At 39.5% G+C, this 19,972-nt stretch overlaps 1 protein-coding gene across 1 annotated transcript in view; it reads right to left on the minus strand.

Moving 5' to 3' along the window:
* ARHGEF26 (Rho guanine nucleotide exchange factor 26) overlaps positions 1-19,972 on the minus strand; it is a 145,546-nt gene that overhangs the window by 30,811 nt on the left and 94,763 nt on the right. The window contains exons 10-11 of the mRNA XM_033203748.1: positions 9,626-9,715; positions 1,875-2,029 (exon numbers count right to left, since the gene is read on the minus strand). Coding sequence (XP_033059639.1) covers positions 1,875-2,029; positions 9,626-9,715 — 245 coding nt within the window. The remainder of the gene's footprint in view (positions 1-1,874; positions 2,030-9,625; positions 9,716-19,972) is intronic.

Raw genomic sequence — 19,972 nt, forward strand, 5'->3', positions numbered from 1 at the left:
TGGGCGCGGTGGCTCATGCCGGTAATCAAAACACTTTGGGAGGCTGAGGCAGGCAGATCACGAGGTCAGAACATCAAGACTATCCTGGCTGACATGGCGAAACCCCATCTCCACTAAAAATACAAAACAATTAGCTGGGCGTGGTGGCGGGCGCCTGTAGTCCCAGCTACTCCGGGAGGCTGAGGCAGGAGAATGGTGTGAACTTGGGAGGTGGAGCTTGCAGTGAGCAGAGATCATGCCACTGCACTCCAGCCCAGGTGACAGAGCAAGACTCCATCTCAAAAAAAAGAAAAAAAACAATTACTTAGCTACTAGAAGTATTTAGACTACTCCAGGTAAGAGAAATAATTTCTCCTTGGAGATATGGAAACAGTATTTTCCTAAGTATGAAAAATAATTATCAGAATTTTAATGTATGTACCATTGTCATATTATGGCTTTTCAGGGAAGACCATACTAACATTTCATTTCAGCTAAACAGCTACTCAACTGAAATAATTCATAATATGGTCTGGAGCAAAAAGAAAAACTCAATCTGTTTTAATTTAGTTTGAATTTTCAACCTACAAAGTCAGCAACTCAGAACTAGCATTTAATTAAATATTTCTGATACATTTGGATATTTATTTTGTATTTTCATAGGAATCTGTTTCTATAATTCTCTTCACCTTGCCTAAATTGCACTCCAGGACCACCCCTGCTCCCACCACATGACATCAATTCAGCCCACCATCATTTCCCTCATATGTGGAAATAATAGCCCACAGATTTATGTTTTCACTCTAAGTTCATATTCTAGAAAAGATGGAATATTTACGTAGGACTTTACATGTATTGGGTGCATTTAATAAAGTATGTTCCCTAGAGAAAGGCAGAGCTGACGGGGTGTGTGTGTGTAGAACAGGAACAGTTTGACAGAAGAAATACTGGAAAGAAAAGGTTTCTACAATATTCTTCATGGACACCTCACTAGATCTGGACACAAACACACAACTAGAAGCCTGGAGTAAGAAGAACAAACACTCTGCCAATCAAATGATTTACTTTATTCCCTTCAGAAGGGAGTATGGCTAACACCTTCCCAGTCACAGGGGAATATTTTAGACTAAGAATCATTAAAAGCAGTGCATTTTAAATTAAGTTAAAAGGAGCACTAGAGTTGCTCCCCAGCCTGTTCTCAACTGGACCAACTTTTTTCTGTTTTACACAAAAATTTTATGGTAGAAGGAGTCTGAAAAACACTGAATGAGAATAAAAACAGTGCTACCTTCTCAGGGATATCATAAGAATTATGTGATATAAATGTGTAAAATGCTTAGAACAGTGGCTCAATAGAGGTTGGCAAGAATTATGATGCAGATAATGATTCAAGTCTGAACTATATAAGCAATTTAAAGAAAATGAAGCACAGATGCAACTATGATTCATTATGTAGAAACTATACTTTCAACATCTCTAGCTTTTAAAGAATGATCACCCTAACAGGCATCTGAATTACAGAATTTTATTTTATTTTATTTTATTTTTTTTTTTTTTGAGGCGGAGTCTCGCTCTGTCGCCCGGACTGGAGTGCAGTGGCCAGATCTCAGCTCACTGCAAGCTCCGCCTCCCGGGTTCACGCCATTCTCCTGCCTCAGCCTCCCGAGTAGCTGGGACTACAGGCGCCCGCCACTTCACCCGGCTAGTTTTTGTATTTTTAGTAGAGACGGGGTTTCACTGTGTTAGCCAGTATGGTCTCGATCTCCTGACCTCGTGATCTGCCCGTCTCGGCCTCCCAAAGTGCTGGGATTACAGGCTTGAGCCACCGCGCCCGGCCTGAATTACAGAACTTTAAAACTGGAGTGTCTAGTCAGCAACACCAGATAAAGACTTACCTCTTCTTCTTGGTGATAATGAGCACGTCATTAAAGAGAAAGAAGTAGACTTGCTGTTTGGATGTCCTTCTTGAGAAAAGCACAGTGTCTTCTACATAGGCTGTCAATTCACCTCTTTTTACCAACCACCGGGAAGAGGAGACTAAAGGAAAAGGCTACAAAAGGAGAAAAACTCAGTGACCAAAGCCAAATTGAAATCCTTTTAAGATTACCGAAAGGAAAATCTAAAACGTACATTCCAACAAATGATACTTATCATAGTATGCATCATTGTTTCATAGGCATATAAAACTGAACTATAAATACAGAAGTACAGAAAATTCAAGAAAAAATGAAAAAGAACAATATATCTTCTACTATAAAAAACTATTAACTTCCCAATATGAAACTAAAACTCAATGAGAAAATGTTACTGGATCAATAAAAAATTATGACCCTTCTCTTAACTCTCAACTGAAAAAGAAAGTAAGGAGTTACTTAAAATTGAAAAGCCTAGTAATAAAATCTATCAGAATCAACTAGTTATTTTAAATATCTCAAATCAGAATCTAAACATACAGAAAAACACAACTGTAGGTTAATGAGACAAATATAAAAGTCTACATTGACTTTATGAACTAAAAAGGTTTCTTTCAAGAGAAACAAAACCTACATGCTTATTTTTTTGCCTACAAATTACCTATTTAGCCATATTCTTGAGAACACCTGTTCTTAAGATCATGGTAGCTTTCTTCACGGAAGCCTGTCCCTGAAAGCATCATACCACTTTCTGGCTGTGAAAATGAAGTTCTTCCAAAATAATCCATCATAATCATTATATCATAGAAAAGGCTGTATCCAAAAAATTAGCATACTGCTTTTTTATTTTCTTTATTGTCTTGTACAAGCCAACTGGAAAACTCTCAAAACTACAGAACAATCCTTACCCTTGAAACCCTTGAAAGCTTTTTTTTTTTTTTTTAAGTTACCAGAAATGTTTACTGCCAAAAATCTGATTTAAAAGACTACATCCATAAAATAAGCAAAAGTTCTTGGACACAAAATATAATGCAGAAATGTGGTGCAATCAAACATCACCCTTTTCAGGAAATAATAATTATAAATAGCTAAAGGAAATTGAGGATATTAGAGAGGAAATGAGAAGTCTAAGAAAGGATTTCATATTTATTTTAAACTTTATAAAGAGCTTTTATAAGAAGATTGCTTATCATTTATATACTATTTTCCTGAAGGTCCAAAAAATGAAGATAAAAGATTATGGCTAACCCCAAACTTTTCAAAACTGGCTGCTAAGGGAGTTCATGAAGTTCCCAACCCCTAAAATCTCGAAAACAGACAATTACCCTACAGAGACAGCTGAGACCTTAAAGGTCAACAGATTGCTTAGATAACTCCGGCAGACTAGGCAGCACATACAAGAGGTCACCTTGTGTCAGGGTAGGTCCGGCTGAAGGGCCGTAATTACAGGAAACACAGGACTATCTTGCTATTGCGTGTAACCCTACAAGATGAACCAAGGACAGTGTTATGGTTAAGTTTCAGTGTACATGCTGCCCTGTGACTGTTCTGATTTAGGGGGTGGAGAAATAGAGATTTTTCAATTGTTTTATTGTTTTTAAAGCAGATTAGTTTTTATGGAGTCCTCATACTCCACTGGGGGCAAAACTAAATTTCTACCTATAAACACCTAAAATTGACAATAGTTTTCAATACATCTATGTTTCTTTTGGAAACAAAAATCCAATATTATATATAGTTTATGTTTCAAACTTGTTAGAAGACTGAACTCATTCAGATAGGTTCAGTTAAAGAAGAGACATTAAAATGATCAAAATAAAGGAAATCAGAACAGCCCAAAGTGAGCATAAGTGAATTCCCCTAGTAAAAAAGTGCTGAGACTAGAATCAAGGTGTGAACCAGAAACTAGAAAAGAAATTCATGAACAAAGATATATCCTAAACAGTACGGATGTAATTCCTACAGAGCACAGACTTTTCATTCTTTTTTTCTATTACGTAGCATCCTAGAAAACGAGCCTTGGCATAAAATGTAACTAATTTTATGGGGCAGCAAGAAAAGAAAGAGCTGCTGAACAGCAAATTTTTTTTTTTTTACATTGAGATAAAATTTACATAACATGAAACTGACCATTTCACCACTTCAGAGGGTATAGAATACAGTGGTTTCTAGTATGTTCACAGTGTTGTTCTATAATCACCATAATGTAATTCCAGAACATTTTCATTACCTCAAAAGGAAACCCCATATTCACTGAGCAGTCATCCCCTAGTCTTCCTCCCCCAAGCATCTGGCAACCACTAATCTACTTATGGATTTGTCTATACTTGACGTGTCATATAAATGGAATTATACTACATGTGATCTTTGAATTTGGTTTCTCTCACCTAGCATATTTCCAAGGTTCATCCACATAGTAAATATCAGAACTTTATTCCTTTCTGTGCCTAAATATTTTACTATATACCTATACCACATTTTGTTTATCAATTCTTCCACTGATTTGAGCTATTTCCATTTTCTTGGCTATTATGAATAATGCTGCCATGAAGATTCGTGTATATGCTTTTGGACATCTCTTTTCAGTTCTCTTGGGTATATACCTAGGAGTGGAACTGCTGGGTCATATAGTAGTAACTCTTATGTTTAGATTTTTGGGAAATTACCAAACTGTCTGCTATTACACAAAGATTTTTCTTGTATTTCCACTGCGGTGCCATTAGCAAGGCCCCCAAATGGCAACCAGCAAAGCCTTCTGTCAACTAACATCCCACCACTCCACTCAATCACACTGAGTGTATGTCTCCTAATGCAGCCTGAGAATCCTCAACTTCTCCATGTGCTTATTCATAAGATCAAACGTTCCATCGCAAGACAAAAAAAAAAAAATTCTTCCCAACTCTGCAGAGGCAACTTTTAAAGGAAGCTGTTCTCTAGTGGAGAAAAAACACTAGATTTGAGACACAAACTAATCTCTGGTTTTTGATCTTCTTGGTTGAGCGACCAGCTTTTTCTCTACAACCATCATTTTCTTTCCTCCCACCTCAGAGGATAAGCTCTCCTGTCTTCAACACCCTGCTTTCAGCTCTAAGGCCTTATTCCCTTGATTTATTCCCCTCTCATTAGTATCCTCTCCCTCCTGGCTCCCTTTCTGCAAACTATCCTGAAGACTATCACTAAAAATGGTCCCTTGACTTTGTGTATCCTCTAGTTATCATCACTGCCCTATCCTCTTGATAATCAAGCTTCTGGAATGAAAAGTCTAATTTGCTTCAAATGCTTCACATCCCATTCACTCTTCAATGAATCCACATCTATTTAAATATTCTAATAAAACATCTCAATAATGTTTTCTGCTTGTTTACTACAAATCAGGTCTGTTTCAATCCTTTATATCTCTTAAATAATTTAATTTTCAAAATCATTCCATGAGGAAAAGTACTATCATCACCTTTATTTTAGAGTTCAGAAAACCAAGACATGAAAATGTAAGTGATGCCCAAGGTTATACAGCTAGTACACTACTGCAACTCAGGCAGGTCAGCTCTGGAGCCTGTGCTCTAACTTTACACTAGCTTCCAAAGTGCCAATCCAGCGATGCTTTCCACCTCCTCTCATATTACTGCAGTTTAGCACTTGACAGTCTTCCAGGAAATCACAAGCAAAATTAAAAATGAAAAACATGTGTGAAATGAAAATGAAACACACACACATACATGCCCTACAAAATTTACTTTCCTCCAAATTAGAAAAATATCCACATTATTATACAGTCATTGTTAAGAATGTGGACTCCGGAGTCAAAGATTTGAATCTAGACTTTATAATGTCTTCGTGTATAACCTTGAGCAAAGTATTTAATCTCTCTAGCTTCAGGTTCTTCATCTATCAAATGAAGTTAATAATAGGGTACTTTACAGGGTTCATGTGAGAATTAAATCAGATAAATGTGAAAATGGCATTACTTAGTAAATTTGCAACCAATATTCTCACAGTAGTAGCACCTATGGCCACAGCATAAAACAAATATGGCCAAAATAGAACTCATTACCTTCCCCTGAAACTTGTTCCTCCTCCTGAATTTCCTATCTGAGTGAGTGGGTGGCTCTCCACCCAGTCAACCCAAGGCCCACTTCCTGACCACTGCCCCTCACAGGTAATGACCAATAACTAGTTTCGTCTGCATCTGTCCAAAGATTTCATCTGCAAAAGCAAACTGTATTTTTTTATATCTAAACCTTACTTTTTTCATTTAATAATGTATAAGAAAGCTTTCCATATAGGTATCTAAAATTCTCCTTTATTCTTTTGAGTGGTATCACATTTGGGTATACTATAATTTTTTTAATCAATCCTCTTTGATATTTAGGTGTTTTTTCCTCATCTTTCACTATTACAAACAACACTATACTAATAGCTCAGTGTGTGTGTAATTTTATACATTCATGAGCACATCTGCAGAATAAATTCTTAGAAGTAAAATTGCTGAGTTGTAGTCACTTGCATTTGTAATTTTGATAGTTATTGCCAAATTGCACACCATTGGAGTGCAACAATCTTTCCCACTGGCAACATATAAAAATGCCTTTCTCTCCAATTCCATCAATAAAATGTGTTACCAAACTTTTGAATTATTTATAAATCTAAAAGGTGAAGTTCATTATCTTTATTTGCTAGTCTTCAAACAGCAATTTTCTTCTGAGTGAAATAAAGCATCTTCAAAACTTTAATCATCATTTGGGTTTCCTTTTCTGGTAGCAGTTTTCTAATTTGCAACTTTCTAGTGGTATTTTTTTTTCTTTGTTTTACACAACAGGAATTTATGTCTCACAGTTTTGGAAGACAGGCTAAGATGAAAGTGTCAGCAAGGCCAGGCTCTCAGAAGATGCTAGAGAATAATCTGTTCCAGGTCTCTCCCCCAGTTTCTGGTAGTTTGCTGGCAATCTTTGGTGCTCCTTGGCTTGTAGACTAGTGGGTCTTCTCTTATCACTTTGATTTTATACATTGGGGATATTTACCCTTTGTCTATATGTGAGTTGCAACTATTTTTGTCTCCAGTTTGCTATTTGCCTTTTCACTTTTTTCACAGTCTTTTTCCCTCTATAGAGAAAATTTGTAAAAAGTTATATAGATAAATTTGGACTTTTTTCTTTTAACGACTTCTGGATTTGGAGTAAGTTGGAAAAGCCTTTCCCCACTGCTGAAGTTGTCTGTACTAAACACACATCTGATTGTGTCACTTCCCTAATTAGAACTTTTTAGTGGCTCCCAAATGACCTCACTCAGCTCCTCCTCTTGGTGCAGAGGGCTGTCCATATGAGTGTTTGCCTGCTACCGCAGCTCCGCCCTGCTCCTCTTGCACCCCAAGTCTACCTACAATTCCTGAATTGCTTACAATTTCCGGGCCACAGCAGGGGAAACTGTGCATTTGTTTCTGCTCTGAGACCCTTCCTAACTCACCTTTCAAGATTCAGGTCAAACACACCTCTGGCATGAAGCCTTGCCAGACTGCTCCAAGCCCCCTAGCCTGTCTCTTGCTCCTAGAGCTGTCTATCTCCTTTCCATTTCCAGTACTTTCCATAGTCTTCTAGTACTGTGACAGCTGTAGACTTTGCTGACTCCTTTGATTTTCAGCAGTCTTCTACTAGACTATGAGGGGAGGGATGACCATGTTTTTGTTTATCTACTGCCTTCCACATGGAAGATGCTCAGTAAATCTGTTGTATTCTTACAATACTTGCCACGTACTTGGATAAATCATTTAACCTCACTGAACCTCTATTTTATCATCATTAAAATAAATTAAATAGGAACGTCCACTGTTATTCATATAGTATTATAAGGTCCTAAGATTTTACGAGTATTTCCAATTAGTACTAATTAGTAATTCTAAGTGTTCTAAATTAGGTGCTCCACTGTAAATCCATACTTTAGGCTTGCAAATATTTTAATCATTGAATGAAAAAGAAAACAACCAACCAAAACTCATGAACTCAATTGATGTTAATCACTTACTTTTAATGATCCTTGGGGTTAGCATTTTTCAATTGCAAATTAATTTTGGGTTCTGGACCGAGGTTTTTTTTTTTTTTTTTGAGAGTCTTGCTCTGTTGCCTAGGCTGGAGTGCAGTGGTGAGATATTCACACATTGCAATCTCTGCCTCCAGGGTTCAAGCGATTCTCCTGCCTCTGCTTCCCAAATAGCTGGGATTACAGGTGCCCGCCACTACACCCAGCTAATTTTTGTATTTTTAGTAGAGACAGGGTTTCATCATGTTGGTCAGGCTGGTCTCTAACTCCTGACCCCAGCTGATCCCTACCTCCGCCTCCCAAAGTGCTGGGATTACAGGCATGAGCCACCTTGCCCGGCCTGGACAGAGTTTCTTAAAGTAATCTTATACCAATTGAGTTTCAGTGAAGAAGGGAAAAGAAAAATGGTTAGGGATTTTTTTCATCTTTCAAAAGGAGGAAATTAAAAAACAAAAAACAAACTTGTTGTCAGATATATTTTCCAAAATATTTAGAAACAAATTAGAGAGAACGAGATATTGAGAACTGGGAGAAAGATGGTTTTTTAATTGCTGTAAATTTCTGTACAAGAATATCAAAACTATTTAAAGTGTGCATGCATGCATGCATGTGTGTGCGTGTGCGTCTGGTTTTTGGTAAATACCCATCTTCTTCCCTTTTATAGTTTGTGTTTCTGCATCTAAACCATTACAGTCAGAATGTTACGGTAGAAGAGTTTACACTGACCTGCAAGTCAGGACGTCTGGATCTTAGTCCTGATTTTATCACCACTAGCCAAGTAACTCTGCAGACAATTATTCTCTGGCTTTCTTTTCCTCATTCTTAAAACAAAAGGGTGTAGCTGTACTGTATCAGTGATCCTCAATTTTAGTATATATGCTGCCAAAGCAAACATGCAGTAATCCTCAAACTACATGACATGGCAGAGAATCTGCTCTTCACAGAATACCATGAAATGCTGATCACTATAATTTGACTGCACGAAATAGAAACACTTTTACTAGGGAAAAATATGACCAGTCATTTAAAATGGTTTAATGACATTTACAAGTTATAAAACTAAATAGAGTCACACTTGTGAGCACTCACTTCCCATTAAAAACTCAGCCGGTGAGCCAACAAAAGAATGGCCATGACCTAGATTTGCCATTAACTGTCATTTTCTTCCTCTTTGTTCATCTTGTCATCTGCTCCGGAGCAGTATCAGACAAGGAATAACAAGCAGCACATATTCAAAAAAATTATGGGAGAAAAACAATCTTGAAAAAAATTATCCATTAACGATCTGTTTTGCAAACGAAAAAAGGAGTGTCCTTATTTAATTTAGGAGAACACTGGTCCAGCTCATGGAATATTACTGTTTTTCAAAACATTTTGAGAATAATGAAGGAATCTCCTTTCAATTCTAAAATTCTATTATTTTAACTACCCTATTCTATTATTTTGTTTATTCCCCTAAGCTTGGTGTCTTCCTGGAAAAAAAAAAAAAAAGTCTTCTTAGATAATGCCTGGCTTCAGGGCCTGGAGAATGGTCACTCTGGTACAAGCAAAACCAAATTGCCTGAAGCATCTGCTACTCCCTCTTATCAATTTATGACCCTTCTTTGAAAAGCAAATTCCTATCTACTTTGTTGCCCTCAACTGTCTCTCTCTATTTAGAGAAAACTTAGGCAAGAACAGTAACGAACAAGGTACGAGAATACCTTAATTTTAAATTCCAGCTGGGAGTTAATTGTGTACATCATCTCAGTCCTTTCCATCTTCCGGGCGCCCTCATTGCACAGTCGAACCAACTGGGAACACAGAAGAGTAATGAGGGTTAAAGGTCAAGGAGGGAAACCTCACTTTCAAACCAGAACTCTCACAGGAAATAATTAACACTTGGGAAGCCCTAGAGACTCATTTCTGACAGAGAACTCACAGTTTTTCACAGTTAAGACATTCGTATCCAGTTAGAAGTGGTGTGATTAGGATGTGAAGACAGAAGGGAAAAAAAGGTCGCCCTATCTCAGGGAAAGCTGTACTCCTTGCCCCTCTTCCAAATCAGAGCAGCTGAAGGGAGATGGCCATCCTCAAAGGCAAAATCTAAGCAGAGTGCTATGTAAAGCATGTGGCCAGTAAACGGAGTGCTGAAGAGGGAAGTGTTGCAGGGGAGCCTGACAGTCAAGGATTCTTCAAAAATAGCCAAGCTAAGGCCGTCAGTTACATTTCAGTTTCACTGGAAGCACTAAATTATCTACAAAGCAAAATTATCTACAAAGGACTTTCACAGTTGTTTAATGAGTACCTAATCTTCACTCACTGGTCTAAATCAAAACGAATTTTGCGTCTCAAATTTCTCATTAACTGGAAAATCTGAAAAAAAAAAAAAAAATGCCCATAAAAGAGTCATTGGCCATAAAAACAAACGTGATTGTTAAAAGGAGTGGACATTTTAATTGGATTTATTTTTAATATTTCTCCTTTGTTAGGTAATGCCCACTATAAAAATATAGTTACAAAAATACAAACATGCCCACTATAGAAATAAATAAATGATTATTATAACACAGAAGAAAATAAAATAGGCCATAAAAGGTCCTGACCTACTCCCACTGAACAGATGTAGTTGGAAACAGACTGGGCCATATACTTTCTCTTTTTTTCCTATGTTTATATGAACATATAAATACACACATATATGCAGAGAAATTTTTCTTTCATTTTTGGATATGATTATTCTATGCTGTATGTCTTTTTTTTTCACTTATCAATTATTACAGACTAAATGTTTGTGTCTCCCCCAAATTCATGTTGAAATCCTAACCTCCAATGTGATAATATTAGGAGGCAGAGCCTTTGGAGGTAATTAGGTCATGAGAGTGGAGTCCTCATGAATGGCATTAGTGCCCTTATAAGATGAGACAGAATAGCTTTCTTCTCTCCACTCTCTCCCCACCATGTGAGGATACAGGGAGAAGGTAGCCATCTGCAAACCAGGAAACCAGCCTTTGGCAAGCACTGGATCTGCCTATACCTTGATCTTGGACTGCCCAGCCTCCAGAACTGTGAGCAATAAATACCTGTTCCTTAAACCACCCAGTTTATGGTACTCTGTTACAGCAGCTTGAATTAAGACAAAAATATTTCCCCTGCTAAAATATCATTCATTGAAAAAAAAAAAAGTTTATTTAGTACCTACTATGTTTCAGGTACTAGTGTTGTAATACACACAATCCCTAACCTCACGGAAGGGCAGACAAAATGCAAAAAAAGAAAAAAGAAAAAAAAAGTCATAGACTGAGATAAAGTAAAAACACAGAGGAGCAGGGGAGTGGCAAGTGGGGAGGGATCCAAGGGACCCTCTCCTGAGAGGTCATTTAAGCTGCAAGCTGAAGAACAAGTAGTTACTACTAAATGATAAGATAGTTCACAGAGAGGGGACACCATGAGCAAAGGACCAGACGAGAAAGTGTGTGACTGAGTGAGTCAAAGAAGATCCTGGCATGAAGGAAGGTGGCATGGGATGAAGCCAAAACAGGCCAAGGTCAGATCATGCAAGGTCTTAAGCTGTCTGGATTGTATTCTAGGTGCAAAAAAAAGTCACCAGCAGGCTTTCAGTGGGGGAAATGATATGATCCAATTTACGCTATAATAATTATATGGACTTTCCACAATATATTTGTTCTATTTCCTATTGATGGGCACTTAAACAATTTCTAATTGCTCACTTGGTTTTTAGATTTGGAGGACAAACCTGTCTTCAATGACAGCATATCTTTAGCTATGGCCTGTGAGTTCACTGATGCAGGGATTGATAGCTATATCAGATCAAAGCTGAGAGCCAAAATATCTAGGTGTGAGACAGGGGCAACCTGAAAATGCAATACCCTGAAAGGGCATATGAACAGGGCATATCAGAGTGAAATGCAAGCACTGTACCAGGCTCCTGCTGCTTGGCACATTTTTGTGACTTCTCTTGGGGAATGTGTTCATAGCTCCCAAATCTATGTCCCCAGACTTTGTCTACATCCTAGGCTCTGGATCCAACTATTTACATGACATCTCTTCTTAAATGTCCCAGAGCCATTTCAAATTCAGCACGACCAAACCTAAGCATCTCCTTCATCACGCTCTTGCCCCTGGCTCCACATTGTCTATCTTCGTGACTCACCTCAGCATCATCCACTTTCCCCCAAAATTTGGCCCCGACCACTCAGACCCCTCCCTCTGCTTTGCCCTCCACATACAATCCAAGTCTCCTTAATGATGCTGTCCTGCTGTCTACTTCTCCACCTGCCCTGGCCACTGAACTCAGGCTCAGACCTCTTGCTGTCTGGATTACTGGTCTCTCAATTCTTTTCCTCACTTCTGCCCTACCCTTATGCATCCTCCAAAAATAAGATGTCAGTTTTTCTAAGTTCAGATCTGATCATGAAACAACTCCACTAGAAATCCTTAAAAGGTCCCCTGAAGCTTTCAGAATAAAGTCTTAGCAAGACCCTTCATGATCCGGTGCCTACTTCCTTGATCCCTAACCTCTCACTGCTCCCATGTGGGGCCTCGCCCTACCAAATGTTGGATGCATATGCTGTGTCCTGCCTTCCCTCTTTTGCATGTGTGTTTCCCTGTCTGAACATCCTTCACCACACTCCATCCAACTGACTCCTTCTTATCTGGATTTATATCCCCCTACTTGTCTTTCAGTGCTCAACGTGGGCATTACCTCTCCAAAAAGACCGGAGAGCGGAGAGTATAAAATTTCTGTAATTGTAAGCCCAGAGCCCAACATAGCACCTAACACCCAAAGGGATATTCTGCAAATGTTTCTGCATAAACAAACCACCTTCAGAGCCAGTTTATAAGTCATTGTTTAAAAAAGAAATAATTTCTTTATAGTTATCCTCCCTCCTTTTTATGTGGAGATGGGGGTCTCACTACATTGCCCAGGCTGGTCTTGAACTCCTGACATCAAGTGATCACCCCACCTTAGCATCCCAAACTGCTAGGATTACATACATGGGCCAGCACACCAGGCCAACAGTTATCCCTTCATAAAATGAAAGGAAAAAATGGCATTATTAAGTTTGGGTTATCTTATTTCTTAAACTTCCAAATTCTGAGCCCATCGGCAAAAGTTGGAGTCATGCCACCACTAGAGAAATCCTAAAGAAACCAAAGGTGCTTCAGAAGTCAGACCAAAACCAAGATCCTAAAATGTCTTGAGCAAAGGTGTCATCAATGAAGTTTATTTTAATCGGTATTTTGAAGGGACAAGCATTAATTTGAATATATGTGTTCTGCTGTTTTTATTGAAAACAGCCTCAGTATATTACTGGACCTTCCTTCAATTTATGCCCAAGCTTTATTAAATTTGGTTCACTACAGTTTTTGTTCCAGGCTTAATAAATATATATTAGGCTTGGAACAAAAACATATATATATGTATGTATATACATACATATAGATATACACACACACACATACACACACACACACTCTCTCTCTCTGTCAATGTTACTAGTAAAGAAATATAAATTAAAATACAAATAAAGTCTTTTTGATCTGTCAAATTTACAAAGCTTAATCGAATATCTGATCCTGGCAGTATGTAGTAAGAGAGACACTTTGAAATACTACTGGTAGATGTGGACAGGAACTTTTCTGGAAGGCACTTTGGCATTATATACAAAAGCCTTTAAAACATTCTTGTATTTCTCTTCCCATAAACCCACTTCTGAAAATTTATCTTTAGAAATGGTTAGATGTGCACAATCATTTATGTAAGACAATGTTTAATGGAGCACAACTTAGAATGCCAAATGAAACAGGTACCATATATACCATGGATCCCCCACCCCAGAGCCACGGATTGGTTACAAGAACCCAGCGCACAGCAGGAGGTGAGCGGTGGGCAAGTGAGCATTACTGCCTGAGCTCTGCCTCCTCCTCCTATCAGATCAGTCAAAGCATTAGATTCTCATAGGAATGTGAACCTTATTGTAAACCGTGCATGTGAAGGATCTAGGTTGTGTGCTCCTTATGAGAATCTAATGCCTGATGATCTGAGGTGAAATGATTTCATCCCGAAACCACCTACCACCTACCCCTCACCCCCCCACCCCTGTCTGTGGAAAAATCGTCTTCCATGAAACCAGTCTGGGGTTCCAAAAAGGTTGGGGGACCTCTTTTAAGTGTTCCTTTATAGTCATACAGTAATATTGGGATAAGTTGAAAGCCAACCAGAAGGATACAAAATAGAATGACAACAGTCATCTTTAAGTGATAAAATTACTGCTACATTTTCCTTTCTGTCTCCTAAGTTTTCCAAATATTCTGCAATATACATTTATTATTGTATTCAATTTTCCTTTTTTTTTTTTGAGACAGGGTCTTGCTCTGTCACCCAGGTTGCAGTGCAATGGTGTGATCATGGTCACATGGTCTGTCATGGCATGATCAACATCCTGGGCTCAAGCAATCCTCCCACCTCAGCCTCCCGAGTAGTTGGAACGACAGCTGTGTGCCAGGCTAATTTTTTTATTTACTGTAGAAAAGAGGTCTCACTATGTTGCCCAGGCTGGTCTCGAACTCCTGGGCTCAAAGCAATACACCTACCTCAGTCTTCCAAAGTGCTGGGATTATAGGTGTGAGCCACTGCACTTGGCCACTTTATCCACTGTTAAAATATACCAATGTCAACTTAAATACATTCTTACAGAGCTGTACTTAGCCTTATTACTTCCTCCCCTCCAAACTCTTCTCCCTTTACCATAGCTAACAATGGTTGAAAGTGTGATGTGGATGATTCTGGGACTATTTCTGCATATCAATAAAATATATACATATATATAAAAACACACTTTAATATCTAGGTGTCATTAAACTATTTATATTGTTCTGCAACTTAATATTCTGCACTGAACAATATAGCTTAGACACATTTGCATGTTTGTATATAAATATATATTTATATATCGACCCAAGGCCAACTAAGATAATGGAATAGAAGGCTCCACCGATCATCCTACCCTCTACCCTCTTCAAAGACACCAATTTAACAACTATCTACACAGAAAAAACACCTTCATAAGAACCAAAAATTAGGTGAGCTCTCAATACCTGGTTTTATCTTCATATTGCTGAAAGAGGCACTAAAGAGATAGTTTTGAATCCCCGATGCCACCCCCCACCGCCCTTATCTCCTACAGCAGCAGCATGTTGCAGAGAGCATCTCTGGGCATTGGGGGAGAGAGAACACAGCAACTGTGACGCACTAAATTCAGTGCTGTCCTGTTAGAGCAGAAAGAAAAATCAGACCAAACTCAGCTGATGCCCATCCACACAGATGGAACATTTAAATCAGCCCTAGTCAGAAGGGAATCACCTATCCCAGCAGTTTGAACTTGAGCTTGGACCTTGCCACCAAGGCCTACAGCACTCTGCGTCTCTCAGAGAACTTGAAAGGCAGTTTAGGCTATAAGGACTGTGACACTTAGACAAGTCCTAGTGCTGACCTAGGCCCAGAGACAATGGAATGGGGCTCACATGACATGCTGAGACACCAGTTGTGGCAGCCAAGTGAGTGTTGGAATCACCCCTCTCCTAACCCCAGGCTACACAGCTGGAGCTCCAAAAGAGACTCCTTCCTTCTGTTTAAGAAGAGGAGAGGGAAAAATGGGCAGGGCTTTGTCTTACATCTTGGATATCAGCTCAGCCCCAACAGGACAGGGTAATGTTCAGAGTTGTTAGGCCCCCGTTCCAGGCCCTACCTCCCAGACAACATTTCTTTGTTTTTTGTTTTGTTTCGTTTTGTTTTTTGTTTTTATTTGTAGGTGGGGGGCGGGGGGCAGGGACAGAGTTTTGCTCTGTCGCCCAGGTTAGAGTGCAATGGTGCAATCTTGGCTCACTGCAACCTCCACCTCCTGGGTTCAAGTAATTCTCCTGCCTCAGTCTCCCAAGTAGCTGGGATTACAGGTGCCCGCCACCACGCCCAACTAATTTTTTGTATTTTTAGTAGAGACAGGTTTCGCCATATTGGCCAGGCTGGTCTCAAACTCCTGACCTCAGGTGATCCACCTGCCTCGGCCTCCCAAAATGCTGGGATTAAAGGCGTGAGCCACTGTGCCCGGCCCCAGACAACATTTCTACACACACCCTGGGCCAGAAGGGAACCTGCTGCCTTGAAGAAAAGAATCCAGTCCTGGCAGTACTCATCACCAGCTAACTGAAGAGCCCTTGGGCCCTGAATAAACAGCATGGATACCCAGGTACTATACTGAGGGCCTTGAGTCAGCCTCTGAGACTTCCTGGATTCAGGTGCCAGCATGGCCACAGGAAGGCAGAGCACCAAGCAGGCTCTTGGAGTCCCCTACTCCAGGACTTGACTTTTGGATGGCATTTCTGGACCTGCCCTGGGTCAGAGGGGAGCCCACTGCCCTGAAGGGTGAGTCCCAGGCCAGGCAGCATTCACCACAAGCTGACTTAAAAACTCTTGGACCTTAAGGGAACATCAACGGTAGTCTGGCAGTACGCCTTGTGGCCTATGGTGGTGGTGGCTAAAAAGTGAGGCTCCCCGTCTTTGGAAAAGGAAGAACTGCATCTTGTGGTTTGAGTGGCAGCTCAGCCTCAGACAGAACACTAGCTAGACTTTTAAGGTTTTTGTCCCTAGTCCCTGACTCACAAACAGTACCCCTAGACCCACCTGGGACCTGGGGGACCTCCCTGGCCTGAAGGGAAGGACACAGGCCTGGCTGGCTTTGCCATCAGCTGACTGTAGAGCCTAAGGGCCTTGAGTAAACAGGCAGTAGCTAGGAAGTGATGAGAGCAGACCTCGAGCAAGATTCAGCACTGTGCTGGCTTCAGGTCTGACCCGGCACAATCAGAGTGAGGGTGGCCACAGGGGCGCTGTGTCACTCCACCCCCATCTTTAGGTGACTCTGAACAAAGAGAGAGGCTACGTATCTAGGAGAAAGTAAGGGAAGAGAACAAGAGTCTCTACCTGGTAATCCAGAGAATTCTTCCAGATCTTAGACCATCAAGGTGGTACCTATATGAATCTGCTTGGGGTGCCCCTAACGCAGATACAGCTTAGATCACAACACCCAAGTTCTTTCACATGTCTGGAAAGCCTTCCCAAGAAGGATGGGTAAAAATAAGCCCAGAGAGTGAAGACAACAATAAATATCTAACTCTTCCATGCCCAGATACCAAAGAACATCTCACTAGCATCAACACCATCCAGGAAAACATGATTTCACCAAATGAACTAAATAAGGCACAGGGACCAATCCTGGAGAAACATACATATGTGACTTTTCAGGCAAAGAGTTCAAAATAGCTGTGTTGAGGAAACTCAAGAAATTCAAGATAATACAGAGAAGGAATTCAGAATTATATCAGCTAAATTTAACAAAGAGACTGAAATAATTAAAAGAAATCAAGAAGAAATTCTGGAGCCAAAAAATGCAATTGGCGGCCAGGCACGGTGGCTCATGCCTGTAATCCCAGCATTTTGGGAGGCCGAGGTGGGCGGATCACTTGAGGCCAGGAGTTTGAGACCAGCCTGGCCAGCATGGTGAAACCCTGTCTCTACTAAAAATACAAAAAATTAGTCGGGCGTGGTGGTGCGTGCCTGTAATCCCAGCTACTTGGGAGACTGAGGCATGAGAATCGCTTGAACCCAGTAGGTGGAAGTTCCAGTGAGCCAAGATTGCACCACTGCACTCCAGTCTGGGTGATGGAGTGAGACTCCATCTCAAAGAAAAAAAAAGGCAATTGGCATACTGAATACTGCACCAGAGTCCTTTAATAGCAGAAATGATCAAACAGAAGAAAAAAATAGTGAGCTTGAAGACAGGCTATTTGAAAATATACAGTCAGAGGAGATAACAGAAAAAAGAATATAAAATGATTAAGCATGGCTACAGGATCTAGAAAACAGCCTCAAAAGGACAAATCTAAGAGTCATTGGGCTTAAAGAAGATGTAGAGAAAGACGGGGTAGAAATTGTATTCAAAAGGATGTAACAGGGAACTTCCCAAACCTAGAGAAAGATATCAATATCCAAGTACAAGAAGGTTACAGAACACCAAGCAAATTTAACCCAAAAAGGACTACCTCAAGGCATTTAATAATTAAATACCCAAAGGTCACAGATAAAGAAAGGATCCTAAAAGCAGCAAGAGGCTGAGGATGGTGGTTCACACCTATAATCCCAGCACTTTGAGGGACCAAGGCAAGAGCATCACTTGAGCCCAGGAGTTTTTGTTTGTTTCCAACTTTTATTTTAGCTTCAGGGGTACATATGCCCAATATGCAGGTTTGTTACATAGGTAAACATGTGCCATGGTGGTTTGCTGCACAGTTCATCCCGTCACCCAAGTACTGCCCAGAATCCACTAACTATTCTCCCTAATTCTCTCCCTCCTCCCACCCACTATCCTCCAACAGGCCCCAGTGTATGTTGCTTCCCCCCCGCGTACATGTATTCTTATCATTTAGCTCTCACTTATAAGTGAGAACATGTGGTATTTGTTTTTCTGTTCCTGCATTACTTTGCTAAGGATAATGGCCTCCAGTTCCATCCATGTCCCTGCAAAGGACATGATCTCATTCTTTTTTATGGATACATAGCACACCATGATGTATATGTACCACATTTTCTTTATCCAGTCTATCACTGATAGGCATTTAACTGCATTCCACGTCTTTGTTATTGTAAATAGTGCTGCAATGAACATACATGTGCATGTGTCTTTATAACAGAACAATTTCTATTCCTTTGGGTACATACCCAGTAATGGGACTGCTGCATCAAATGACATTTCTGCTTCTAGGTCTTTGAGAAATCACCACATTCTCTTCAATAATGGTTGAACTAATATACACTCCCACCAATACTGTAAAAGTATTCCTTTTTCTCCACAACCTCACCAGTATCTCTTACTTTTTGAATTTTTAATAATAGCAATTCTGACTGGTGTGCGATGGTATCTCATAGTGGTTTTGATTTGCATTTCTCTAATCCGTGATGTTGAGCTTTTTTAAAATATGTTTGTTGGCTGCACGTATGCCTTCTTTTGAGAAGTACCTGTTCATGTCCTTTGCCCACTTTTTAACAGAGTTTTTTTTTTTTTTTTTCTTGTAAATTTGTTTAAGTTTCTTATAGATGCTGGATACTAGAACTTTGTCAGATGCAGAGATTACAGAAATTTTCTCCCATTCTGTATGATGCCTGTTTACTCTGTTTAATAGTTTTCTTTGCTGTGCAGAAGCTCTTTAGTTTAATTAGATCTCATTTGTCAATTTTTGCTTTTGTCACAACTGTATTTGGCATCTTCATCATGAAATCTTTGCCCATGCCTATGTACTGAATAGTACTGACCAGGTTTCCTTTTAGGGTTTTATAGTTTTAGGGTTTACATTCAAGTCTTTAATCTATCTTGACTTTTGTATATGGTATAAGAAAGGAATCTAGTTTCAATTTTCTGCATACAGTTAGCCAGTTCTTCCAGTACCATTTATTAAATAGGAAATCCTTTCTCCACAGTCTGTTTTGGTCAGATTTGTTGAAGATCAGATGATTGTAGGTGTACGGTTTTATTTCTGGGTTCTCTATTCTATTCCATTGGTCTAAGTGTCTGTTTTTGTACCAGCACCATGCTGTTTTGGATACTGTAGCCCTGTAGTATAGTTTGAAGTCAGGTAGTGTGATGCCTCCAGCTTTGTTCTTTTTGCTTAGGATTACCTTGGCTATTTAGGCTTGTGTGTTCCATATGAATTTTAAAATACTTTTTTTATAATTCTGTGAAGAATGTCAATGGTAGCATTCAGTCTATAAATTGCTATAAATTGTCTATAAATTGCTTTGGGCAGTATTGCCGTTTTAGTGATACTAATTCTTCCTATCCATGAGCATGGAATGTTTCTCCATCTGTTTATGTCATCTCTGATTTCTCTGGGCAGTGGTTTGTAGTTCTCCTTGAAGAGGTCCTTACTTCCCTTGCTAGCTGTATTCTTAGGTATTTTATTCTTTTTGTGTCAATTGTGAATGGAAGTTCACTCATGAT

The sequence above is a fragment of the Trachypithecus francoisi genome, unplaced genomic scaffold (assembly GCF_009764315.1).
Source record: "Trachypithecus francoisi isolate TF-2019V2 unplaced genomic scaffold, Tfra_2.0 Lachesis_group0, whole genome shotgun sequence".
Classification (NCBI taxonomy): domain Eukaryota; kingdom Metazoa; phylum Chordata; class Mammalia; order Primates; family Cercopithecidae; genus Trachypithecus; species Trachypithecus francoisi.